The following is a 27,969-nucleotide window of genomic DNA, read 5'->3' as shown; positions in this document are numbered from 1 at the left end:
TTTGTTTTTAGCACTTTCGCTGTTAGCCTGGTTACCAACATTGCTCCCTTTTCCCTCTAGTTTTGCGTATCACTGACTAGTTTCTTTTCTCAGTCATACTCGTTGAACTGGGTACCTGGACTTAGACATCATTGCCTGATAGCATCTTTCCCCTAATAGGTTACTTTCCACGTGTTCTAGTTATTCTTAATCCTAGACACTCACGGATTTAAGAAATGTTGAAAATTAAGATAGTTTATTCTCCTCCAATCCCTAATCTAGGCTTCACTTGCCTAGAACTGGTAGTCCTAATGTGCTAAAGGTAGCAATGGGAGAGATTACAGGTAGTACCCTGATTTTGAGGGAAAAGAGGGGCAATTTTACAAATCCCAGAGTTAGTACTAACGGTGAACCCTTCTCAAGTGCCCTGAAGCTAATTTGCATATGTTTATTTTCTGTGTTTCATTTTCAAACATCCCCCAGATTGTAATTTGCCATGATTTTATTTTTCAGTGACTTCATGCTCATTTACTGGTACACTGAAAGTTTAAATATCAAAGCGTATATCTGTATGAATAGGTCGACCCTGTACACAAGTCATCATATGCAGCAAGGGTCAGACACTGCACACAGCCTGGGTGACAGCCCCATCAGTCCCTGGCTTAATGATGTGTTTGCATAATATGACTATACTAGAGAAAGTTGGCATAGTGGGACCATATTGCTGAACAAGAAGAATGTGCTGATTAGAAACAATCCAGGAGACATCCCTATCAAAGGTGAAAAGTGTTGTAGATGTATCAAAGATGAAATTCAGCAGGACCATAACCCGATGAGACTCATCAAAGTAGGAACCTGCCTTTAGAAAACTTCCTTTGAAATACCCGAATTCTTGAAAAAGTCCCTCAAATATTGACGTGTACTATTATCTGCAACTTGTGGAATTGAATCAAACTGTATTTAAAAAGGATCATCTTTAATTTTCTCAGCCTTCATAGAAGAGGAAATGGAGACTGGTCATTGGAGGGCTCTTCTTCCTTCTACTTCTGCTGAAGGGTGACTTCTGATCTCAACTTCCTCAAACCTCTGATGAGCTGCTGCTGCTCGACTCTGAGGTGCATTCTTTTTTTGATGAGAGGCATCTCTAGGTACCATCCCTGACCTGGTCCTCATGCTGCCGAGGCTGTTGCTGTTGATCTGTGGTGAGTTGGACGACTCAGAGCAGGGTATGGGATGCATTCACGCTTGGGCTCTGCTTCCTGAAGGGCTGTAAGGACTTCTTAGGATTAAAGTTCTGTCAGGTAATGCTCAGGGATGCTCAGATCTCCACTTCCATTGAGGGCTCAGAGTCAGGCAAAAAGTTGTAGATACTTCAAAAAGCCAGAATTTTCAAAAAAACTATCATTTCAGTTTTTATGTCATAGGAAGTGTTCCCTGTCTGTCTTCCTGTCCATCAATAATTGTCTTTGTTCTTAGTGTTTTCAACAGCTGCCAAAAAAAAAAAAAAAAAAAATCTACATAATAAATTGACCTCTGAATTCCTTGCCCTTCTTACTACCAACATTATTTCCTTTTATCCCTCTCTGACTCCCCATTCCCACAGTCAAACCTTAGAACTTATCATCCTATGATCCTTTGTTTTCAGTATACATCCCCCGCTGCCCCCACTAAGTTGTGTTTCTAGCTCACTTTCTCCCGCACTCTATTTCCAACAATTACCCCAGGACTACTTTTCCATTATCAGTGACTACACTTCATGTGCTCACTTCTCATGGTACTCAGCTCAGATTCTGCAGCTCACCACACAACACTCCCTTGAGTACACCTTCATCTCTTTTCCCCCATAGCACTCTCAGGTTTACATGCCTTTATGCATGCTTCACTCCCAGGCATAAACAGCTGAATGGGATTTTCTTTTTAAACACACAACCCTGCTGACTTATAACCTTTTAAGTGTAGGACCCCTGAATCTCAGGTAGCCAGCAGCAATGCCAGGCAATTATCCTACATGTTCATAATCCATGTTGCTCCATGATCACTATTGCATACCTTATCCTGTCACCTCAAACTTCTCTGTTCACTCTCATTATATAATCTTGCTTCATATTTCATTGAGAAAATAAAAGCAGTCAAAAGAAAACTCTCTCATCTTTCTGTTGCTGTCAACCTACTCACCTCTGCATTCACATACGCTGCCTTCTCTTCCCCTACCACGAATATATTGCCCCTCATCCTGTTGATGACAAGACTCTCCACTTGTGCATTGGGCCCAAGACCCTCTTACTTTCTCAAAAACTTTGCTCCATCATCAATATGTTTCTTCAATCTAAATTATTCTCATAAGTATACAAACATGCTACAGTACCTTTTATTTAAAACATATGTGAAATATTATTCACATATAACACAATCCACCATTTAAGCTATACAATCCAGTGGTTTTTAATTACAATCACCGAGTGGTGCAACTATTACCACAATCATTTTCGGAAAGTTTTCATCACCAAGAAATAACTCCATACCCACTAGCAGGCATCCCCAATTCTTTTTCCAACCCCCTCACCTATACTCACTGCTCTATTCAGTGGCCACAAGCAATCATTGTCTACTCTCTGTCTCTCTATATTTGTCTATTCTGGACACCCCCCCCCCATATCTAACTGTAATTATATACCCATTGAGCAACATTTTCCTCATTCCTCCTTCCCCACTATTACCCAAGCTTCTTGTAACCACCATTCTGCCCTGTCCTTCTATGAAGTCAACGTTTTTAGATTCCACATGAGTGAGAGAGTGCAGTACTTGTCTTCCTGTGCCTACCTCATTTCATTTAACATAATATCCTTCAGGCTAACCCATGTTGTTGTAAATGATAGGACTTCATTATTTTTATGGCTGAATAGTGTTCCATCATGTATATATACTGCATTGTGTTTATCCATTAATTTTTTTGATGAACATCTACATTGATGCTGTCTTGGCTATTGTGAATAGTGCTGCAATAAATGTGGGACTGCAGATGTCTCTTTAACATGCTGCTTTAATTTCCTCTGGATACATGTCCAGTAGTGGGATGGCTGAACCATATGGTAGCTCCATTTTTTATATTTTAAGAGCCTTCATACTGTTTTCCATAATAGCTGTTCTAATTTACAGTCCCACCAACAGCACATGAAGATTCTCTTTTCTACACATCTTTGACAATACTAGTTATCTTTGGTCTTTTTGATTATAGTCATTCTCACAGGTATGGGGTAATATTTCATTGTGGTTTTGATTTGCATTTTTCTGATGATTAGTGATGTTGGGCATTTTTTAATATACTTGTTGGCCACTTGCATGTCTTCTTTTGAGAATCAGACCATTGTTAATAGGGTTGTTTTCTTAGTATTGTTTGAGTTTTTACGTATTTTGGATATTAATTTTTCTCAGATTTTTTGACTGCAAGTACTTTTTCCTATTTTGTAGGTTGTCTCTTCACTCTGTTGATTATTTCTTTTACTATGCTGAAGCCTTTTGGTTGTGTGTAATCCCGTTTGTCTATTTTTGCTTTTATTGCTTTTGCTTTTGAGGTCCTAGCCAAAAAATCACTGCCAAAATCAGTGACATAGAGCTTTCCCCCATGTTTTCTCCTAGTAGTTTCAGTTCAGGGTCATACATTTAAGTCTTTCATCCATTTGGAGTTGATTTTTGTCTATGGTGAGAGATAAGAATCTAATTTCATTCTTCTGTAAGTGGATATCCAGTTTTCTTAACACTATTTAGTGATGTCACTGTCCTTTCCACATTATGCATTCTTAACACCTTTGTTGAAAATCAGTGAGCTATAAATGTGTGGACTTATTTCTGGGCTCTCTATTCTGTTCCATTGGTCTGTGTGTCTGTTTTTATGCCTGTACCATGCTGTTTTGACTATTATAGGTTTGTAGATTATTAGAGTTTTGAAGTCAGGTAGTGTAATATCTCCAGCTTTTCTTTTCTTCAAGGTTGTTTGGCTATTCAGGGTTTTTTATTTGTTTGTTTGTTTGTTAGTTCCATACAGATTTTAGGATTGCTTTTTCTATTTCTGAAAACAATGTCATTGGTATTTTGATAGAGATTGCATTGAATCTGTAGATGATTCTGGGTAGTATTGACATTTTAACAATATTTATTCTTCCAATCCGTGAACATGTTATATCTTTCAATTTATTTGCATCTTCTTTAATTTCTTCATTAATGTTTTATAGTTTTCGCTATAGAGATATTTCATCTCCTTGGTTAAATTTATTCCTAAGTATTTTATTATTTTATAACTATTGTGAATGGGATTGTTTTCTTGATTTCTTTTGCAGGTAGTTCACTATTAGTATATAGAAACACTACTGATTTATATGTTTTGTCTGTCTATCTATCTATCTATCTATCTATCTATCTATCTATCTATCTATTATCCAGCAACTTCATCGGTGAAGTTGATGCCCAAATCAGTGACATAGAGCTTTATCATTTATTAGATGAAATTTTGTTGGTGAAGTCTTTAGAGTTTTCTACATATAAGATTATGTCATCTGCCAACAGGGACAATTTAACTTCTTCCTTCTCAATTTGGATGTCCTTTCTTTCTTTCTCTTGCCTAATACTTTGGGTAGGACTTCCATTATTATGTTAAATAGTAGTGGCCAAAGTGGACATCTTTGTCTTTTCTAGATTTTAGAGAAATGCTTTCAACTTTTCCCCATTCAGTATGATATTAGCTATAGACTTGTCATATATGACCTTTATTATGTTGAGGTACATTTCTTCTATACCTAATTTTCTGAGAGTTTTTAGCATAAATGGATGTTGAATTTTGTCAAATGCTTTTTGTGCATGTGTTGAGCATGTGATTTTTATTCTTGATTTTGTTAATGTGATGTATCATGTTTATTGATTTGCATGTTGAACCATTCTTTGATCCCTGAAATGAATCCCATTGATCATGGTAAATGAATTTTTTAAATGTTCTGTTGAATTTGGTTTGCTAGCATTTTGTTGAGAATTTGCACATCTATGTCCATCAGAAATATCAGCCTGTTCTTTTTGTTGTGTTTTTGTCTGGTTTTGGCATCAAAGTAATATTGGTCTCTTAGAATGAGTATGGAAGTGTTTTCTTCTTTTAATTTCTTTGAAATCGTTTGAGAGTAATTGGTATTAGTTCTTTAAATGTTTGGTAGAATTCAGCAATAAGCTATCAGGTCCTAGGTTCCTTTTTGATGGAAGACTTTTTATTACTGATTGAATTCCCTTAGTTGTTATTGGTCTGTTCAGATTTTTTATTTCTTCATAATTCAATCTTGAAGTTATATGTGTGCAGGAATTTATCTATTTCTTCTAAGGTACCAATTTCTTTGCATATAATTGTTCACAATAGTCTCTCATAATCCTTTACCCTTTATAATCTGTGATGTCAGCTGTGATGCCCCCTTTTTATCTCTGATTTTATTTGAATTTTATCTCCTTTTTCTTATTTAGTCTGACTAGTTTGTCAATTTTATCTTTTTTAAAAAACTGACTCATTTCATTGATCTTTTGTATTGTTTTTCTAGTCTCTATTTCATTTATTTCTGCCATAGTCTTTATTATTTCCTTCCTTCTACTAATTTTGGGCTGAATTTGTTCTTGTTTTTCTAGCTCCTTGAGGTGAAACGTTAGGTTACCTATTTTAGATCTTTCTTCTATTTTTGATGTAGGCATTCATTGCCATAAACTTCCCTTTTAGAATTGTTTTTGCTATATTTCATAGATTTTTGTATGTTGTGGTTCCATTTTTATTTGCCTCAAGAAATTTTAAAATTTCTTTTTAAATTATTTTTCATTGACTCATTGGTTCTTTGGGAGCATGATGTTCAATTTTCATGTATTTGTGAAGTTTCTGAAGTACCTTGTGTTATTGATTTCAAGTTTTACACCATTGTGGTCAGAAGATACTTCATATAATTTCAATCTTTTTAAATTTGTTAAGACATTTTGTTTCCTAAAATACAATCTATCCTTGAGAATGTTCCATGTGCAGATGAGAAAAATGTGAATTCTGCAGCTGTTGGGTGAAATGTTCTATAAATGTCCATTAGATCTATTTTGTCTACAGTGTAGTTTAAATTTGATATTTATGTGTTGATTTTCTTTCTGGATGATTTTCCATTGCTGAAAGTGGAGTGTTAAAGTCCCCTACTATTATTATATTGCAGTCTATATCTCCTTTTAGATCTAATAAAATTGCTTTGTATATTTGGGTGCTCTAGTGTTGGATGTATATATGTTTAAAATCGTTTATATCTTGTTGATGAATTCACCCCTTTGTCATTATACAATGGCCTTCTTTGCATCTTTTTATAGTTTTTGACTTAAATTCTATTATATCCGATATAAGCATAGCTATTCCTGTTCTCCATTTTCATGGTATTTCTTTTTCATCCTTTTACTTTCTGTCTATGTACGTCCTTACAGGTAGAGTTTCTTGCAGGCAGAATATAGTTGGGTTTTGTTTTTTAAAATCCATTCAGCCACTCTATATTTTTTAATTGAATAATTTAATCTATTTACATTCAAGGTTACTATAGATATGTACGGACTTACTCCTGACATTTTGTTGAGTGCTTTCTAATTGTTTTGTAGATCTTTCATTCCTTTGTTTCTCTCTTGTTATTTATCTTTGTGTTTTGGTGGATTTTTTGAAGCACTAGGCTTTGATTCTTTTCTCTCTCCCATTTATGTGTCTGCTGTCAATTTTTTCTTTGCAGTTACCATGAGGCTTATATAAAAAATATTATAGTTATAATAGACTACTTTAAGCTGATAATAACTTAACTTTGGTCTAGACATTTTCCATTGCCCCCATAATTTATATTTTTGTTGCCTTATGTTACATATTTTATATTGTATACTTCTTAACAACTTATCACAGCTGTAGTTATTATTGACCATTTTCACTTTTAACCATCATACTAGAGATTTGAAATATTTACAAATCACCATTACAGTAATGAGATTTTCTGAATTTAATGATCAATTTACCTCTATCAGTTAATTGTATACCTTCACATGTTTTCATGGAGTAATTATTGTCCTTTCACTTCTGGTTGGAACACTCTCTTATGCAGTTACTTTAAGGCTTGTCTAATGGTCTTGAATTCCATCAGCTTTTGCTTGTGTGGGTGAGACTTTATTTCTCCTTCATTTCTGAAAGACATCTTTTCTGCGTATAGTATTCTTGCTGAAAGTTTTCTTCTTTCAGCACTTTGAATATATCATCTTATTCTTTCCTGGCCTGCATGATTTCTGGTGATAGATCTGATGATACTCTTATAGAAATTCTCTTACGTGTGACTTGATGTTTCTTCTGTGTTTAGAATTCTATTTCTACCTGACCTTTAACAATTTGTCTATAATGTACCTGGAGAGGACCTCTTTGGGTTAAATCTATTTGGGGATTTTTGAACTTCATGGATCTGGTTGTTCATATTCATCCCAAGACTTGAGTAGTTTTCAACTACTAGTTTATCAAATATGCTTTCCATCACTTCCTCTGTATCTTTTTCTTCTACTACTCTAATAATACAAATATTTGCTCACTTAATGGTGTCCCAAAAGTCCTGTAGGCTTTTTTCATTTAAAAAAAAATTTTCTTCAGCTATCTGAGGTACTTCAAAAGATCTGTATTCAAGTTTAGAAATTCTTCTTCTTGCCAGGCGCGGTGGCTCAAGCCTATAATCCCAGCACTTTGGGAGGCCGAGACGGGCAGATCATGAGGTCAGGAGATCGAGACCATCCTGGCTAACACGGTGAAACCCCGTCTCTACTAAAAAATACAAAAAACTAGCCGGGCGAGGTGGCGGGCGCCTGTAGTCCCAGCTATTCGGGAGGCTGAGGCAGGAGAATGGCGGGAACCCGGGAGGCAGAGCTTGTAGTGAGCTGAGATCCAGCCACAGCACTCCAGCCTGGGTGACAGAGCGAGACTCCATCAAAAAAAAAAAAAAAAAAAAAAAAAGAAATTCTTCTTCTTTATCTGGTTTACTGTTGAAACTCTCAATTGTAATTTTTATTTCATGCATTTAATTTTTTAGCTCTATGATTTCTGTTTGGATTATTTTCATGATAGCTATCTATTTTCAAATTTCCTCTTTAGGTCATAAATTGTTTTCCAGATTTTATTGAACTTTTCATCTGTATTCTCTTATAAGTCAGTGAGTTCCCTTAAGATTATAATTTTGAATTTTTTAGGCAATTAATAAATCTCCAGTTAGTTATTGGAAAATTATTTTGTTCTTTTAGTGATGTCATGTTTCCTTGCTTTTTCATGTTTGTTGTGTTCCTGCTTTGACATTTGTGCATCTGGTGGAAGAGTCTCCTCTTTCAATTTTAGAGTAGCTTTTGTAAGAAAAGACTTTCACCTGCAGATTGATCCTAGGGCACCGATGGATCCTTAGTTGAGGAAGGTGCATTGGTTTGGTTCCAGGTGAGCATAGTAGTGTGGTCTCTGTGTAATTTCTTCAGCAGTAATCAATGTCAGCAATGCTTGTGTGTGCCTCAGTGTCCTAGACTGTAGGAGTTTCTGGGGGTAGTGGTTGGCAGGATAGATTGTTACAGTTCTCAGTGGCAAGAGCTTTAGGGATCTTCTTGTTCTTTTCCTCATAGACCCTCATACCTGAGAGGGTCTCTTTTGGTGTTCGTTCCCAGCATGGGTCACAGGCAGGCACGGTAGTACTGTGTTCCAGGGCACAGATGCTTGAGGTGGTTGTGGTCCTGCACTCATTGTCCTGCACACAGTGCCACTGCTGTGGCATCTGTGCCTGGATGTAGGTTCATTGTCTTAGGCATAGATGGACACAGCTCTTTCACCAAGGCAAAGAATGTGACTCTGAAGCACTCTCCGGTATCTCAGGCCCAGTGGGGAAGTCAAGGGGCAAGGTTGTAGCTGTGACTTTGATCCTGGGGGGTCAAGATACAGCACTGTTATGGCTCTAAGGATAAAGGGCTTTCCAAAGGCTCAGACACTGGGAAGCATATCACAAGTACAAATCAAATCCCAGAGTCAATGGACACAGTGGCAACTTAGGCACCAGGAGAGAGTGTATTACATAGTGGTGACTCTGGACCCTGGAGTGGTGGGACACAGTAGTGGCCCTGGCTCTATGATGCCAGGTGTAGTGACAGCAAAAATCCTGGAATGGTGATAGGATGCAGTTGTGGCTTCAGCTCTGGAGAGCAGGGAACAGGACAATATTGGGCTCACTCCCCCATATCACACCATAACACCAAGGAAATGGTGTGCGTCAGCAGCTCAGGCTTCAGAGGGCTAGTCCAGATCCAGGCAGGACACTTAGGTTGTTTGACCAGGAAGAGCAGAGTAATACAGATTGGCAGGTGCTGTGTTTCCCCAGGGGTGAGGTGCCAGGCTGGTTTTCACACCAAGGGGGCATGCAATTGGTCTGCTGGCTCAGCTGTGGCTTCCCTAGAGGCAGGATGCCCGACTGGCTCATATGCCAAGGAGGCAAGCACATGGCTGGTTTTCTGGATAAGGCTTGACTTCCCCACTGGGCAAGACAGCCTGTTCCTTGGCAGGGCAGAGTGTCATGTGGACTCAAGTGACAGGATCACAGCTGTCTCCCTGAGCCTAGATTTTGAGTCCCTGGGGTTGGGGCACTGAAGCCACTAGGATGGAGAAAATGGAGTGCTTCCTAGACAGCTTGTTCCCATGGGTTAGGATGCAGGGCAGCTTGGCTAGCAGATGGTGTACTACTGTGTGTAAGCATGATGCAATGATGGTGAAGCCTCAAGGATGAATAGATGCAGTGACTACTGCCCCCAAGAACAGAACACACTCTAGTAGTTGCTCTAGTTTCAAGATGGTGCTGTGCAGTAGTAGCTTGGGTTATGGATGGGAGGAGCCACAGTATGGGCTCTTACTCTAGCATAATGCAGCCATATGAACTCCAGGCAGATTCCAAAACTGGACTTAGGGCCTGTGAGAACTGCAGGATACTCCAGCAACAAAGACTGCCAGTGTCCACAGATATAATGGGGGCTTCTGGGGTCTTCTTTGCCTTTTGTTTTCGGGAAAAACCCCTTCTAGGCCTGAATCCCAGCCTGCATTCCAAGCTGATCCTGACTGAGGAGACAGGGTTGCAGAGGCAGGGTGTTCCATTGCCTTCTTTATGTAGCCATCCTGAGTTTCTGTGCTCCGCAAGGTTTCTGCCACTCCCCTGCTGTACTTCAGTGCTCTCCTTTAGACACTCCAGTCAAAATGTAGTTGTTTCCTTATTGTTTCAGTATATTTTAGGAGGAAAGGGGATGAGTAATAGACACCTCTAGTCAGCCATCTTGCCAACATCACCGACAATGTCTTTTCCCTTAAAATACTAGAAATATGGCTTCCATTTACTACACCATTTTTCTGTCTCCCTTTATAAAGTTTTCAGTGCACCAGGTGTGGTGGCTCATGCCTGTAATCCCAGCACTTTGGGAGGCTGAGGCAGGAGGATCGCTTGACACCAGGTGTTTGAGACCAGCCTGGACAACATAGCAAGATCTCGTCTCTACAAAAGATAAAAAATAAAGATAAAAAATAAACAGTGTAGCATGGTGGCACATGCTTGTAGTCACAGCTACTTGGGAGGCTGAGGTAAGAGGATCACTTGAGCCCAGGAGGTTAAGTCTGCAGTGATCTGACCTCCAGCCTGAGTAACGGAGCAAGATCCTGTCTCAAAAAATAAAATAAAGCAAAACATAAAGTTTTCAGTGAGTTGCTGTCTTTGCTTCACTTTCTTTCATTCTTTATTTAATATTTATTTTTAATTTCCATTACATTAAGGTTTACTTTTTTGAAACACTGTCTATAAGTTTTGACAAAGATTTAGAGCAACATAACGACCAGCAGAATCAAAATACAGGACACTTTTATCCCTTCAAAAATTTCCTGGCTGGACGCAGTGGCTCAAGCCTGTAATCCCAGCACTTGGGGAGGCCTAGGCAGGTGGATCACCTGAGGTCAGGAGTTCGAGACCAGCGTGGTCAACATGGTGAAATTCCATCTCTACTAAAAATACAAAAATTAGCCAGGTGTGGTGGTCCATGCCTGTAGTCCTAGCTACTCGGGAGGCTGAGGCAGGAGAATTGCACGAACCTGGGAGGTAGAGGTTACAAATGAGCTGAGATCATGCCACTGCATTCCAGCCTGGGTGACAGAGTGAGACTCTGTCTCAAAAAATAAATAAATAAATAAATAAATAAAAGAAAAAATTTTTCTTATGCCCTCAATCCCTTTTATAGTCAAATCTTCCCCCATTCCTAACCCCTGGTAAACTCGTCTAAGTCCTTGTAATTCTTTCTCACTCTTCCTTGTACCCACTTAAATCAGTCTTTCATTCTTACCATTCCATTGAATTGTTCTTGCACATAGCATCAACCATCTTTATGTTGCTGCATCCGGGGTCAATTTTAATTTTTTATTTTACTCAATTTCTCAGGGGCATTTGATCACTCTTTTTTTGGAAATACTTTTCACTTGGCTTCTGGAATATCATATTCTGCTGGTTTTCTTTCTAATTCAGTATCTGTTGCTTTTCAGGTTCTTTGCTAAATTATTTAATTTTTTTAGAGTTAGGGTCTGACCCTGTTGCCCCAACTGAAGTGCAGTGGTATTGTCATGGCTTATTGCAGCCTTGAATTCCTGGTCTCAAGTGATGCACCTGCCTCAGCTCCATGAGTAGCTGGAACCAGAGACACATGCAACCACACTCAGCTAATTAAAACAATTTTTTGACCGGGTGGGGTGGCTCACATCTGTAATCCCAGCACTTTGGGAGGCCAAGGCAGGTGGATCACGTGAGGACAACAGTTCAGACCAAGCTGACCAACATGATGAAACCCAGTCTCTACTAAATTAAAAAAAAAAAATTAGCTGGTTGTGGTGGCACATGCCTGTAATCCCAGCTACTTAGGAGGCTGAGGCAGAAGAATCCCTTGAACCCGAGAGGTGGAGGATGCAGTGAGCCGAGATTGTGCCATTGCACTCTAGCTTGGGCAAGAAGAGTGAAACTCCATCCCCTTCAGCAAACTTGTTTTGTTTTGTTTTTTTTTTATTAATTAATTTATTTTTTGCCACCCAGGCTGGTCTCAAACTTCTGGCCTCAATCAATCCTCTCACCTCAGCCTTCCAAAGTGTTGGGATTACAGTCATAAGCCACGGCATCTGGCTTGGATCCTTTGCTGACCTCAAAATGTTGGATATCCTCAAAGTTGATACCTAGACTTCATCCATACTCACTTCCCCAAATTATATAATTATGTCACCTCATGTGCCACTTAAAGCTTAAATGCAAGCTTATTTCTCCAGCTTTGGCCTCTCTTTTAAATACCTCTTACATTCTGGTATCTAATAGACATCTTAATAAACATCTTAAACTTAACATCAGGTGTTTAACAGGCATCTTAAACTCAAACAGATCTCTTGATCTTCCACCTGTACTACCACCACCCCAAAACTTAACCTATTTTCCCCCACAACTTCTCCAATTCAGGAAATGTCACAACCATTCTTCCAGTTTCTGTGGCCAAAAATCTAAGAGGCATACTTAATTCTCCTCTCTCTCCTTTTACACTTTCTATTTAATCCATAGCAATTCCTATTAATTCTACTTTTAGAATTTATACTAAAGTCTGACCATTTCATATCACCAGCACTGTCTAATCTGAACCACTATCTTTACTCCCCTACACTAAATTCCCACTAATGTTCTCCTTGCTTTTCTTGCACTTCTATACTGTTTTCCTCACAGTGTCAGAGTGATATTGTAAATTAAGCAAGAACTGTCCATAGTTCCCCATCACACCTAGAATGAAATCCAAAACTATTGCCAAGTCCATAAAGTGCCCATGACTGGATCCTTCCTATTTCTCAGACACCGATAACCACCCCCTGCCCCCTTACTTGGTCAGCTCCAGGCGCCCTTGCCTTCTCATTCCTCCTTGTACAAGCGTATTTCCTCCTCAGGATACTTGCATTTGATGTTTTCTCTGCCACAGATGCTCTTTCCCAAATATTCAGAAGACTTGTTTCCTGATTTCATTTAGGTTTTTACTGAGTCTATCTAAATCTATCTAAACAGTTAAGACCATCTTAAGATGCTCTGTATCTTATTTCTCTGCTTTATTTTTCTTAGAGCACCAATCACTCTCTGAAAGAATATTATATACTTATTTTTAAATTGGCTCTCTCCCACTGTACGATAAATTTCTTGACATCAAAGATCATCATTCATGTTCACTCCCATCACTCCAGGGCCATGCACAATGTCTGGCATACAGTGAGCACTTCAAATTATTTGTTGAATGGATAAATGTATAAAATATGATTTTATAGTATCTCCTATTGATTATTTTCTCTTACCTAAGGAACTAATTATTCAAGTAAACATTTAACCTAAGAAAAAGTAAGTGTCTCAAACCAAGCTTGGCTAAAATAGATAATAGTAATGACACGATATTTACTGAATAAGTAAATTCCAGGCACTAGTCTAAGCTCCTTAAGAATATCAGTTTATTTAAGCTTCACAAAAACTCTGTGAGGTAGGTGCTACTATTATCTACACTTTACAGACAAGGAAACTAAAGCACAGAGAGGTGAAACATTTCTCCCACAGTCACACAGCTTGTAAGAGGAAGAGCCAGTACTCAAATCTGTGTCATCCAGCTACAAAGCCTGCATTTTCCCCAGAATTTTTTTTTCTTCATTATTGAGCCATAATATTATGGTCAAATCCTTTGGATAGAAGAGAATTTTTGGAGAAATTTGAATTCCTTTTCTGTACGTAAGCCTCCTTTGATCTGAAATTGGTAAACAAAGGGTCTCTATGCATTGAGTATGAGGCTTTGCACTCTCCTTGCCTGACTCTGTTGTTCCCACGAAACAGTCAATACAAAGCTGGACCCTCAAGACTTTTGAGAGGAGGAGGTGGGAGTGGGAATAAGGAACTTGAAGAGGGAGCTGCTAAGTAATTAGTAAAGACGCCACCTCCTAATCACAGACAACACAAGTCATTGGCAATTACTTTCTGATCATAAAAAAGAGCCATGTGTTGTTCTGTGGGTAGGTGCTCTGTGGGTGATGCAGAATATGGGGAAAGGAGCAGAGAGAAAGAAGAAAAGAAGCGGGGGTAAGATAAGGAGGGAGGAAGAGAAGATGAAAGAAGGAAGGGGAGAAGAGAGAACGAGGGAAGGAGGGAGGAAGAGAGAGATGCAGGGAGGGTACAAGGGATGGAGGGTGTGGTGCTGGGGAAGCTCTCGGAGGATTTAAACTTTGGAGATGTGTGGGATTTGCTGCTCTGTACTGATCTCTGCTGAATTCTCTCCCAGCTCCACTCTGTGAACCCGCCGGTGAGTTGCACTTCCTTTTCTTCTTCAAGGTCTGTGGGTATTTTGTTACTTAGGTCAGCACAGGAGGCCTGTGGATTGCTGTCTTAGCAGCCCCTTCCTGCCCAAAACATATCAGGGTGACAACTACTGAGGTGTACAAACATCAGTGACTCTCTTGGGCCTGGGCTGCTCTGTCTTCACATCAGTCTCTGCACCTGACACATGTCTGCTCAGTGGGGTGAATAGGTCTTGCTCTGACCTCAAGAACACAGTCTTATTTCTGGGAAGTCCCAGCACAGGGAGGGAGACACTGTTTGCACAAGGAAGGCAAAGGGTGCTGAAGATTCATGCTAGAAGCATCTCTGTCCTCCCAGCCTCAGGAGTTCCAATTCCCAGTTGTGCTCCTCGGCTGGGTGTATCACCATGGATGATGAAGGAAATGCCGAAATCACGCATCCACGGAGAACATTAGAGTGAATCCTCCCGCCATGTGTGGAATGAAGTAGTACTGCTGCCTCCTTCCTATTTTTAGCTCTCCTCTGCAGCCACACCTGTTACCCCAACTCATTTTCTCTTTCGGACTCTGGTTTATGCAAACTTACTTCATTGCTCTGATCCTGACTCAAAGTCTTACCTTTACCAGAGGAGGAGAGCAGAGACTTCCTTTCCCCACCAAGGACTCTTCATTAGATCATGCTTAATGTTAAAAATGTAAAAATTGCTATCTTGTGCAGAAAATACTAGCCACAGAGTTAAAAGAGATTGTCCTGCCACCTCAAGAACATCGGCTGCAAGTGCAACTAGGGAACACAGGTTCTCAAGTACCCTAGCAATTCCTGTGACCAGAAAGATTCAGAGAGATTCAGAGTCAGTCTAGCCTTCTAGGTTCCTTATCTAATGTTTGTCCAAGTCTAACTCACGACTTGTGTTAATACCATGCATGCCTTTTGTCTGGTCTCATCTTTACCCCTAAGCCCAAGTGCCCAATCCTAGCCTAAGCAGAAATCCAAAGCCATATCAAAGATGAGGAAACCAAGTTTCTGTCACCAGGTATTTTCCAGTTAGTCTCTGCTATCTAAGAATTATCTGAAACAAGTTCTGAGCTGTAAGACTGAGTTCCAGACCCTTGCAATCCGTCCTGTCCAATTTCCCACTTCATCACCACTCTAGCCTCATTGAGAATAGTGGGTTACAGATGCCCAAATACTAAATGCCCCCCCGCTTTTTCTTTCTGAGACAGAGTCTCACTCTATTGTCCAGGCTGAAGTGCAATGGTGTGATCTCAGCTCACTACTACCTCTGTCTCCTGGGTTCAGGTGATTCTCCTGCCTCAGCCTTGGGAGTAGCTGGAACTACAAATGCATGCCACCATGCCTGGCTAATTTTTGTATTTTTAGTAGAGACAAGGTTTTGCTGTGTTGGCCAGGCTGGTTTTGAACTCCTGACCTCAGGTGATCCACCAGCCTCAGCCTCCCAAAGTAGTGGGACCACAGCCATGAGCCACCACGCCTAGCCTAAATACCTTTTTATTTATTGCCCTGCTTAGCTCCAAGAGCTGTGCTACTGGTCAGTCTTCCGGGGACCACAGTTTTCCAAGGAAAGACAGTGACTCTAAGATATTCCATGCCTTAGGACAAAGCGAATATTCTGGTACTATGGATGGAACTGATGTTTAAAAGTTTCCAAAAAAAAAAAAAAATTCAGCAGAAAAAAAACTTAGAGATTACAGATATTGAACTAGGAATCACCCCTTACTAATCCAAAGCACTTGTCATTTTCTTCTAGTGAGGAAAGAAAGAAGTTTTGTCTTAGGGAAAGTATAATATTTTTCAAGAGGCAGAGGCTCTGAGGGTTGGATAAACAAATGTCCACACAACCCATATCTATTAGGTGTTGTGACATTTCTACGGGCTGCTGCAAACTGGGGAGATGAGGAGAGAGCAGAGCACAACTTTATCATCTTATCACCAGAAAAGAGCCCCAGGCCAGGAGCGGTGGCTCACCCCTGTACTTAGTACTTTGGGAGGCCAAGGCGGTAGGATCACTTCAGCCCAGGAGTTTGAGACTAGCCTGAGCAACAGAATAAGACCTTGTCTCTAAAAAAAAAATAAATAAAATGAGCTGGGCTTGGTGGCATGTGTCTCTAGTCCCTGTTACTTGAGAGGCTGAGGTGAGATAACTGCTTGAGCCCAGGAAGTTGAGGTTGCAGTGAGCTGAGATAGCATCACTGAACTCTAGTCTGAGAGTCAGAACATGATCCTGTCTCAAAAAAAAAAAAAAAAAAAAGAAAGAAAAAGAAAAAGAAAAGAGCCCCTAATATCCCAAAGGATTAAATTAGCTCTTTAGATCATGGTTTCTACAGAGGTTTGTAGAGAAGCTGTGTGGATGATGGGTACTGGGCATTTCCAAGCAAATACACCCCATTGCTTCTAATGGAAACAGCAATAATAGGGGCAGGACAGAGTCAGCGATGAGGGGATTGGATTCTCCTATGTCTTTCCTGGACAGATCAACCCTGCAGGTCCCATATTCTGTTTTTGAAAAAGATAGTGTGGTTCTAAGATGCCAGGGGAAAGGGAACAGAAGAAGATAATGAATATGGCTTACAAGGATAAAAGAAGCATGTTCATTTTGAATAAAACTTCAAGCTTCATCATCTCCAATGCCAACTCCAGTGACAGTCTTCAATATTATTGTACTGGCTTCAAGAAAGGTACTTTTGGTTTATGGATAGGAACTTCAAAAAATAATAAGATCCAAGTCAAAGGTAAGGGTTGCCTTCTGCAAGATAACACTGCACAGGGGCAGGATGTACCAGGCATGAGCAGGGTGAGTTCATGGAAGGCCCATGGACCAGTGCGGGGAGGTGGAGGCATGTGGAGTGGCCTGTGTGTCCAACTGGCTGTTTCTTTGAGTCTTGTTGGCAAGTGCTGTGACACAAAGTGCCTCTTACCAGAAACTCTGAACTCCATTAATCATTTGTGTTTAATTCCTCTCTCTAGATCTGTTGTTGATAGTCAGCCCCTCCCATCCCACAGAGGGGAGCCCAGTGACCCTGACCTGTAAGATGCCCTCTCTACGGAGTTCAGATGCCCAGTTCCAGTTCTGCTTCTTCAGAGATGCCCAGGCCTTGGGCCCGGGCTGGAGCAGCTCCCCCAAGCTCCAGATCGCCAACATGTGGAAAGAAGACTCAGGGTCCTACTGGTGCGAGGCACAGACAATGGCATCCAAAGTCTTGAGGAGCTGGAGATCCCAGATAAATGTGCACAGTGAGTGTCAGTGGGGTCAGTCTGCCAGGATACATAGGCTGAGAAGGACAGTGGCAAGAGGCTAATCCTCACTGTTATGGGTTATATCTCTGCAAGAGTAGGAGCTGTTTGAAAGATATTCCTGAATTTCTCTCATTATTAGGATCCTTAAGGGATCTTCCGTTATTCAGTCTGTTTCCATTCAGGCAAACAGAGAGTATTTAGGAAACCCTTACTGTGTGTCTTCACTGTGCTGGAGGGTGTGGGGAGAAGAGCTGCATAATGTTTGGTCCCTGACTACACGAAGTTGATGCTCAGCCAGCACTCTGAATGACTAGGGTTAAATATATGATGCTGCATTGTGTAGGACTGGCTGTTGACTACAGACAAGGGGGATAAAGGACTGAGGTACTCAGAGAAGGCTTTGCCGAAGGAATGTGTAGAATAGGTTACCGGAGCAGGGCTTATGGAAGGGCAGTTGGAGCTTATTTCCAAAAAATAGAAAGAAAAGAGTGCTTTGTAATTCATCTTGTTATTCCACATCAGCGTTGACAATTCCAACATCCTCTGCCATTCTATTGTGCCATGAAGCAAATGTCTAATACTTCCAAAAGGCTGTGCTCTCCCACACTTGCTAAAAACTCAATACTGGTGAAACTGGACCACCACCACCACAATAATCATTGAGCAGTTTATACATGGCAGTCCCTGTCCTAATGCTTCACAGATATTGTGTAATTGTGAACCCTCCAACTGCAGAAGATAACTGTCATTACCAGCAATCTTTTACATATGGGAAATTGTATCTCAGAGAAGTTGAGTAATTTGATTAAGCACACACAGCAAGTAAAAGAGTTGGAACCACTCTTCAAACAAGGCAGTTCGATTTACAATTTGGACTTATAATCACTTTACTATACTATTGTGCCTTGAAAAAATGAAAGTTTGAGAGATTGGGTAATGGAAGTCACACTGTTCTAAGGAGAGAGCTGATGCTACACCTTCTATAATAATACTATGGTGTCCTTCTTATCCTATCACCATCACCCAACCAATCAGCAGACCCTTCCCCCTCACCCAAATTAAGCTATATATGTCATTGACTTCACTCAGGCTCTTTGTTTTCAGGACTGTCACATCTACTTACTGTCTTTGAAACTCTCCCTACTCAGGGTCTTCCTATGTCATCTTGTGTTCACACAGGGGTCCCTGTTGCTGATGTGAGCTTGGAGACTCAGCCCCCAGGAGGACAGGTGATGGAGGGAGACAGACTGGTCCTCATCTGCTCAGTTGCTATGGGGACAGGAGACATCACCTTCCTTTGGTACAAAGGGGCTATAGGTTTAAACCTTCAGACAAAGACCCAGCGTTCACTGACAGCAGAGTATGAGATTCCTACAGCGAGGGAGAGTGATGCTGAGCAATACTACTGTGTAGCTGAAAATGGCTATGGTCCCAGACCCAGTGGGCTGGTGAGCATCACTGTCAGAAGTAAGTTCCACTACCCTCCATTCAGCCAGCCAGTCACAAACTGGGCTCCACGTTTCCCTGGGGCACACAAAGTTTCCCTGGGGCATGCTGAGGAAGTTCAATGGGGCTGAGCATCGGTGGACAGGGATTATGGGTTTGCTGCATTGTCAGAGACTGTCTCTTACAGTCTACTATCTCCCTCAGTCCCAGTGTCTCGTCCCATCCTCATGCTCAGGGCTCCCAGGGCCCAGGCTGTGGTGGGGGATGTGCTGAAGCTTCATTGTGAGGCCCTGAGAGGCTCTCATCCGATCCTGTACTGGTTTTATCACGAGGATGTCATCTTGGGGAGCAGCTCAGCCCCCTCTGGAGGAGGAGCCTCTTTCAACCTTTCCCTGACTGCAGAACATTCTGGAAACTACTCCTGTGAGGCCAACAATGGCCTGGGGGCCCAGCGCAGTGAGGAGGTGACACTCAACTTCACAGGTATAGCTCAGGCTATGGAACTGTGTTGGTCAATGTCTCCTTCCCAGCATCCTGGGAGAGTTTTGCTGGTTCCACTATGCTTCCGGCGGTGTGCTACCAATGGTGGGGCCTCTGTGTGATCATGAGTGATGTATCGGAGGGGCATGGAGAACTCAAGGTTGGGTGCCTCTCTTCTCTTTTCATAAATGTGATAAGCCACAAGTTCCCAGACAAATAAATCGCCACTTGGAAGAGCAGACCTTGGGTACAACCCACACCCAAGATGTCTGCTCTCTAAGCCCCAAGCCCTTCCTCTGAGCAGATCATGCACAAGTCTCTCCCTCTAGTGCCTACTGGGGCCAGAAGCAATCATCTTACCTCAGGAGTCATTGAGGGGCTCCTCGGCACCCTTGGTCCTGCCACTGTGGCCTTATTATTTTGCTACGGCCTCAAAAGAAAAATAGGTTAGTATTTAAAAGAGAGTGGCATTTTGTTACTGTGATCTTTGTTTTCACTGAAATTGTGACATGTATACCGCAAAAGATGTATATGCTGTTAACCACCTTGCCTGTGAATCTGCCAAAAACCCCAGCAGGTAGGAACAGTGCCTATTAACATAGTGTAACATTTTTGGTAAAGTTCTCCACCCCTCATGTGCTATCAATTGAGGTTCGAGTGATATTTTGTGCTTCTGTGATTTAACTTTTATACAAAAATGTAATGATTTGGCCAGGGGTGGTGGCTCACCTGACACTTTGGGAGGCTGAGGTGGGCAGATCAAGAGGTCAGGAGATCGAGACCATCCTGACCAACATGGGGAAACCCCGTCTTTACTAAAAATACAAAAATTAGCTGGGTGTGGTGGTGCATGCCTGTAATCCCAGCTACTTGGGAGACTGAAGCAGAAGAATCGCTTGAACCAAGCAGTCGGAGGCTGCAGTGAGCCGAGATCGCACACTGCACTCCAGCCTGGTGAAAGAGCAAGACTCTCTTTCAAACAAACAAACAAACAAACAAACAAATGTAACTATTTAAAATAATTTGCCACAGAAGAGAAATATGGTTAGCAGTTCCAGCTATCCTGACTATGTCCCAGTACTAAAGTCAGTGCATCAATTCTTAGTCAACTTCAAGTATTGTCACATGCTTTTTCTTTTCTCTGAAATGTACGTTCACATGTCCACATGTTCTACTTATTGCTGGAAATTTCTCAACTTTCCTCTGAAATGTCATTTTTTCCAAGAGGCTTTGCCTGGCCTGCACAGCCTGCAATTGTCCTCTCCCGTTATGAGTTCCAAGTTATTTAGATTCACATGTTATCACGATTGGTAATTACATATTTATTTATATATTTAACCTTGGTCTCCTCTTCACTGAGGAAGTTGGAGACAGGGCAAGAGAGGACACTACGAGATTCTCATTTAAATTCCAAGCTTTTCTGACATCTTTGGGTACCTCACACCATCTATAGCATGGTTATGGCAGCACCTGCCTCCAAGGACTTTTGTCACCATAAGATTGGGTGGTGTGGTTGTAAAACAAAACCAAAACATACAATAAATGTACAAGTTTAGAGACTTGGGTCCCAGGTCCTAGATCTGGTACTAACTGGCTTTGGGAATCTCACTTAATTATTCAGGACTCGAGTTTCCGTCTGTGAAATGAAGGCTCTGGAAATGATTGCCAGGATGTCTGCTGGGCACACAGTGGCACCCGCAATGGGCATCTAAGCATGAGGCATATCCCTGTGCAGGGTGTATAAGAGCACTCACAGTGAGGGTTCTTCCATTTATGTGTATGCTCATTTGTTTGTTTTGCAGGAAGACGTTCAACCAGGGATCCACTCAGGTGAGGCCTGTTTTCGCTGTATGTGCCAATAACGCAGAAAAATCTATTTTAAAAATAGATTTAGATTTGTTCTCTCCTGAACTTTTTTTTTCTGTTTTATTATACCCAGAACTCACTCCTGAGTTCTCCTACTGGCAGCTTTGAACAATTCATTGTCACTTCCCTTCTTTTAGATTTCGTACATTAACAATTTTAAATCTTTTTGTCATTTTTCCTATTGATCCCTTTCAATACCACTGCAGAATATTAAAATCACATTGCAGCTGGGCACGGTGGCTCGCACCTGTAATTCCAGCACTTTGGGAGGCTTAGGTGGGTGGATCACCTGAGCTCAGGACTCCAGACCACCCTGGGCAACATGGTGAAACCCCATCTGTACCAAAATACAAAAAATTAGCTGGGCATGGTGGTGCATGCCTGTAGTCTTAGCTACTCAGGAAGCTGAGGCAAGAGAATCCCTTGAGTTTGAGAGGTGGAGGTTGCAGTGAGCCAAGATGGCACCACTGCACTTTAGCCTGGGTGACAGAGCGAGACTCTGTCCCATAAATAAATAAATAAAAATAAAATCACATAGCTTTCACCAGGATCATGCATTCATTCAATCAGTCAACCAATATGTGAGGATCTGTAAGCCATTCCGTTGAGTGCTGAGAGGTGTGAAAATATAAAAAGCTCTGGAAAGTTTTAAAGTATTTTAGGGTAGGTAAGATACATGTACATTTCTGGAATGTAAGACAGACAGGAATAAACATACCGAACAGTTATTGGTGAAATTCTTTAGATGTTTAGAGGAGGAAAATATTTTTTAAAATACTCCCATCTAGAGATACCAATGTTTAGTTGTCTTTTTAATATAATGCATTATCATTTATGCCAACAATAAACAGATTTTTTTTTTCAAATGAGAGTAGCACTCTTTCACTGGTACCTGCACAAGAAGAAGCATTTTCTTTTGCCCCTTCCTCAAATTGCTTGTTCTGCCAAGCAAAGTGTTTTCCATCTGGAGTGAGTCAATATGTATTCGTTTAATATTTAGGGAGCACTCATGATGCAAATGACACTATTCTGGGAATGGGCAATACCATGCCTTACGCTCATGTGCTTGGTCTGCAGTGCCCCACAGCCTGTGCAGAGGGCCATGGCTCGTGCCACACTGCTGTGCCTTCTAGCTGCTCATTTCCCCATAACTCAGTATTCTGCTCAGGACCATTTGTCATAGGCTTCTCTCCTTCAGTGTGATATCTGCATTATCTGGGATGTAATTTCAGATAAGTAACATGTGTCTCTGTGTTTGCAGGAGCCTTCCCAGCCCTGTGCCCCAAGAGTTCCCCTACCTCAACTCACCTACCCCAGGACAGCTACAGCCTACATATGAAAATGGTGAGCCTTTCCAAATGACCCAGGCCAAAGTTGGTACAGCAAGCTTGGGAAGTGACAATGGGATAACATCTGCTAGCCAGACCTGACTTTGCTGTGCCCCAGCCTCTACTACAAACAAATGACTTATCTGTCTTCATGGCTGTGACAGGTGGAAGGTATGGAGTAATTTTAAAGACAGGAATCAGGAGCTGTGTCATGAAGTCTCCTTCCTTCTCTTGCAGTGAATGTTGTAAGTGGGCATGATGTTTATTCGTTGGTGTACTATAACCAGCCGGAGCAGGAATCAGCAGCAGGTGAGACACGGGGGAGTAAATTCGTCTCTAACTTTTGTCTTTCCTAGAACCAAGAGAACAATCAGTGGCTGTGCATGGCAGACAACAGCATTCTTCAGAGCAGAAGGCTGTGAGCATCACCGTGTATACTTAATGGCTGTCCTTGGGTCTGGAGCTACCTTGAGTAGAGCCCAGAGCTAATGCTAAGGTTCTTTCTTTTCTCTGGGGCTGGGCTCTCAAATTTCTTAAATTATAGTCACTTAGAAAGAGCAAAAATCCCATTATGGCCTGCCTTTTCCCAACCTCCCAACACAATGGAGGTAAAAACATGTAGTTAACAATAAGGTGTCATTGTAAGGCCTACATTTTATGCCTCACTCCCCAGTCATGTGGCAGCATCAGAGGTGATGGCTTCTGCCTGCCCTCTTTGAGTAGCCTGACACGCTCCTCATAACCCCAGCACAGCTGCCTAGCCGGTGCTTTTGTCCCATCCTACACATGGTCGGCCCAGAATAGCTGAGACGTATAAAGGCCCTTCCTGGCATAGGGGCTCTACTTACCTTCCCACCCCCAGGCTGCCAATTTTCCTCTGGCTACTAAGGGAATCATACTTGTGATAAGCAGAAAAGCAAGACAGAAAATATTAATGGAAATCAATTAATGGGAAATGGATGGGAGAGGAAGAAGCTTTTCTTAACACAAGTTTAATGAAGGACTTTAAATGTAAGTGGAATGTCACAGCACTTGCCTTTTCTCCGCAGCAGAAACCCTGGGGACACATATGGAGGACCAGGTAAGAGTCTCTATTGTTCTCTTCTCCATGTTCTTTCTTTCTTCTGGGGACTGGTTCTCAAACTTCTTAAATTATAGCCACTTAGAGCAAAAATCCCATGGTCTACCTCTTCTCTATCTCCCAACGCAATTGAGGTAAAAACATGTAGTTACAACAATAAAGGGTCATTGTACAAGGAAATTTTGGAGGCTTAAAAATTCACTTACTTTAGCAATGCACACATGAATGATTTTTAGTTAAACTAGGGTGCATACCTAGTCTCAAAATTCTATTTATTGGAAAATCTTTATCCTAAAATATTATTGAGCCATACATCCATCATTTTGTATTATAAGGTTAACCAAACAATCTACAGGAAGTAAATTAATGTTGAACAAACCTAAGTTAATAGTAATTTGTGTCACTAAAAATTAGCATTTGGTAAACTTTGAATAATTCAAGATATAGCTGATACAAAAATACTTTCTTAAAACTGCAGAAATTCCAACTCTGTGCATGTGTGCAAAAACAGTAGGTGCTTTGCAGTTTTGTCTAGTGTAGTGTGGCAGCCAAATATCTCAGGACAAAATTCAAATCCTTGGTAAACTCCAGTGACATGCTAAATTTAATTTATGAACATAAAATTCTGACAACCTTTTAAAAGATGACAGCCCATGGGGCTGCCTAACAATGGCCCATAAGAATGAGGAAAGGCATTGTATGTTTGCATCAGTTTGCAGCTTATCAGGATCATCTCTGTAGTCTGCCAGTGGGATACAGGCACTCTGAAAATGCTGGCCTTGGACCACAGTTTTTCAAGAGGCCCTGATTTTTGCATTGTGTGATGAGCCATGATAAGATGCATCCAAGCTGACTGGGGAAGAGGACCAGTGGAGGCATATTCTGCTTGTCTTCCCTGTTCTAGTCCTAACCTTTGCTTCCAGGTTTCCTTAGACATCTATTCCAGGCTGAGGAAAGCAAACATTACGGATGTGGACTATGAAGACGCTATGTAAGGTTATGGAGGATTCTGCCCTTTGAAAACCATCCATGACCCCAAGCCTCAGACCTGATAATGTTCTTCAGAGATCCTGGGGCATTAGCTTTCCAGTATACCTCTTCTGGATGCTATTCTCCATGGCACTATTCCTTCATCTACTGATCTACTGTGAAGTGAAGTTGGCGCAGCCCTGAAGAAACTACCTAGGAGAACCAATAGACACAGGAGTGACAGGAACTTTGTTATCAGAACCAGATTCCTGCTGGCTCTTTTGAGAAAGGTCAACTTGTGCTCTTCTATTTACAAGAGAAAACAGGATGGAATAAAATAAATTAGGATCTTGGGGTGGAGGGACAGTGAAGCTTAGAGCACATGAACTCAAGGTCAGTGATTCTGCAGGACTTCACAGAGAGAGCTGTGACCATCATCATTCAGTCCAAGTGCTTTCTCTGCCCAGACAGCACAGAACTCCAGCCCTGCCACTTACATGGGTCATCGAGTTTCCACCTAAAATATGATTCTATTTATTTTGAGTCACTGTTACCAAATTAGAATTAAAACAAAGTTACATAAAAAGTTATTGTGATTACACTTAATTTTAGTCACATATTCTGTATATATAGGCCAACCTATACCACATCCAAAATTATGTATCTACTACAGCCCCTAGAAGCTTTATAAATACAGTGTGTCTTTTTTTATTCACAAAATTTTTGAAATCTTGGTAATATGGTTTGAAGTCTATATCTTATTTTTTCTTTTTTAAATTTGAGACAGGGTCTCACTCTGTCACCCAATTTGGAATGCAGTGGCACAATCTCGCCTCACTGCAACCTCTGCCTCTCAGGCTCAAGCAAACCTCTCACCTCAGCCTCGTAAGTGGCTGGGACTACAGGCACATGCCACCAAACCTGGCTGATTTTCGTCTTATGTACAGACCAGATGTCACCATTTTGCCCAGACTGGTCTCAAACTCCTGGGCTCAAGCAATGTATTTTAATTTTAAAACAACCAGACACTCATTCTTATGAATGAATAAACATTTGGAGGTATATAAAGTAAACAGTTAAAGTCTTTCCTGTAAGTTAACACAAATGTTTACTATTGCTAAAACCTTTACAGGTAGCTCTCTAGATAATTTTCTATTTTTGTGTACATACTTATACATACATGTAAGTATATAAACATTTAGAAGTATACCTATCTAACAAACCATCATGAAATATTTTCAAATAGATCTATTATACTATTTTAAAAGTCTCAATAGTAGTGTGTTATATAGATAAATCATAACTTTTTTATTTTTTATTGTAGTAAAGATACATAACATAAAATTGATCATTTAAACCATGTTTAAGTGTACAGTTCAGTGGCATTAAGTACTATCATAATATATTTTAATCCTTCTCACCACTGGTGGACATTAAGGAGATTCCAAAAAAATTCATATTATAAAAACAAAGTTCAAACAAATGTCTTTGTACAAGCATATTATGCACTCCTGCTGGACTATCTGAAGGATAAATTTGTAAATCTAGTATTGCTAGATTATGCATATTAAATATTCTTGTTAAATAGTCTTCAATGTTTCTAAGGTAAGGCTGTATCAATTTATATCTCCACCCATAACATCTGGGAAATCAGTTTGTGGGGTGTGTTCGTTAGTTCTCACATTGCTAACAAAGACATACCCAAGATTGGGCAATTTATAAAGGAAAGAGGTTTAATTGACACACAGTTCCAAATGGCTAGAGAGGCCTCCAGACACTTACAATCATGGTAGAAGAGGAAGCAAACATGTCCTTCTTCACATGGCAGCAGGAGAGAGAAAGAGTCCTGTGTTCAGCCTTTGCCCATTTTCTATGTTATTTGTGTTTTTCTTACAGTTTTTATAGGAATTATTTATTAAGGCATAATTTATAACAGTGAAATACACAGATTTTATGTGCATAGTTCCATCAATTTGACAAATGTATGCATTCAAGTAATCCAAACCCTTATCATGATTTAAAGTATTTTCATCACTCTAGAAAGTTCCCTCATACTCATGTCCAGTCTATTTATGCCACTCTGAAAACAACTACTGAACATTATGCTTTTGACCATTTCTCCATTGTACATGATGCCAATGTTTTTGTACAATCTTTCACTTCACTTTTTGTTTACAGTGAATTTTAAAATATGGAAGGTTAGTTTTTGCACAGTTGAACTCAATTTTTTAAAATCTTGGCTTCTAAGTTTCCTATATTTCTGTCATTTTCTATCAGACCATGTTGCCGTGTTATAAAACATTCTAATATTTTCTTACAATGCCTCCATAGTTTTATTATATATTCACTCAATACATTATGTGTATATGTGGTATGAGGTAGGAATCTAACTTTTACTGTTTTTATCTTTATGTATTTTTTTAATTTAAAATGAGGGGTAGGGATTTAACTTTTTTTCAAACATATAAATTGTTCACTACTGTTTATTGAAATAGTCTGTTCTTTTCCCTTTTATTATTATTCTATTTTATCTCACTTAAATTCAACCTAAGCCTGTTTTGGACTCCAACTAATACTACAGATCTTCCTACCACTCTTCCCCTTGCATAATTCACTTCAAACACATTAGCCTCAGGTTTCCTCAGGCACATCAAATTTAGTCCCAGCTCAGAGCTCTGTACTTTCTATTTCCATGCTTTCATGTTCTTTCTCTTGATATCCTTGCTTTCTTATTTTCTCCATTTACATTTTCTGTTTTGATTTTCTGTTTCTGGTCCATGGACATTTTCATTTTCCTTTCATAAAACTAACACAGCTTTTTTACATTTTTTATTTTGCCTGCCAGTGCCATGTGCCTGGAGCTCATGGAGGGCTTCAAAGGATGAAATTGGAGTATCATGTGATCAGGAGTTTGAACTTGTTTGTATTGTATGATCATCCCTTCTTTACCTTAATACTCACATTAAACATTATCTATGGCTTCTTACATTCCACTTCTTCTTAATCAATTTCTTTCTTTAAGAACTTAAACTTTCCCATCATTTCTGATAGGGTCTGTGAGTTTATTTGTCCAAAAAGTCCAAAAGCAGAATTTAAGATCAATAGCATAGCTTTGTGCACAACAGTTGTCATATTTTATTCTATGGTCTTCTAGCTTCTACTGCTTTCTTTGAGA

General features: G+C 40.4%; 1 protein-coding gene across 23 annotated transcripts; it reads left to right on the top strand.

Annotated features, from left to right (window-relative positions):
• The first annotated feature begins 971 nt into the window (after positions 1-971).
• FCRL1 (Fc receptor like 1) lies at positions 972-26,384 on the top strand. Of its 23 annotated transcripts, none has more exons than XR_002516875.2 (12): positions 972-1,181; positions 14,353-14,373; positions 17,355-17,621; positions 18,804-19,091; positions 19,275-19,553; positions 19,880-19,996; positions 21,353-21,380; positions 22,678-22,760; positions 22,982-22,989; positions 23,101-23,240; positions 23,797-23,825; positions 24,749-25,514. XR_002516875.2 is itself a non-coding variant. In XM_009184009.4 (12 exons), exons 1-12 carry the CDS (start codon positions 1,151-1,153, stop codon positions 24,805-24,807), a joined length of 1,272 nt encoding a protein of 423 aa, XP_009182273.1. In that variant the 5' UTR covers positions 972-1,150; the 3' UTR covers positions 24,808-25,514. The 23 variants fall into 23 exon arrangements, 17 of the variants coding, with proteins under 17 accessions (XP_009182273.1, XP_009182270.1, XP_021780919.1 ...); XR_001894683.3 differs by having other exon boundaries at positions 23,794-23,825; XM_009184009.4 differs by having other exon boundaries at positions 23,101-23,162.
• The last annotated feature ends 1,585 nt before the right edge of the window (positions 26,385-27,969 follow it).

This window comes from Papio anubis, chromosome 1 (assembly GCF_008728515.1).
Source record: "Papio anubis isolate 15944 chromosome 1, Panubis1.0, whole genome shotgun sequence".
NCBI lineage: Eukaryota > Metazoa > Chordata > Mammalia > Primates > Cercopithecidae > Papio > Papio anubis.
Note: the sequence above shows the minus strand (reverse complement) of the source record. Positions and strands in the feature narration are given on the sequence as shown.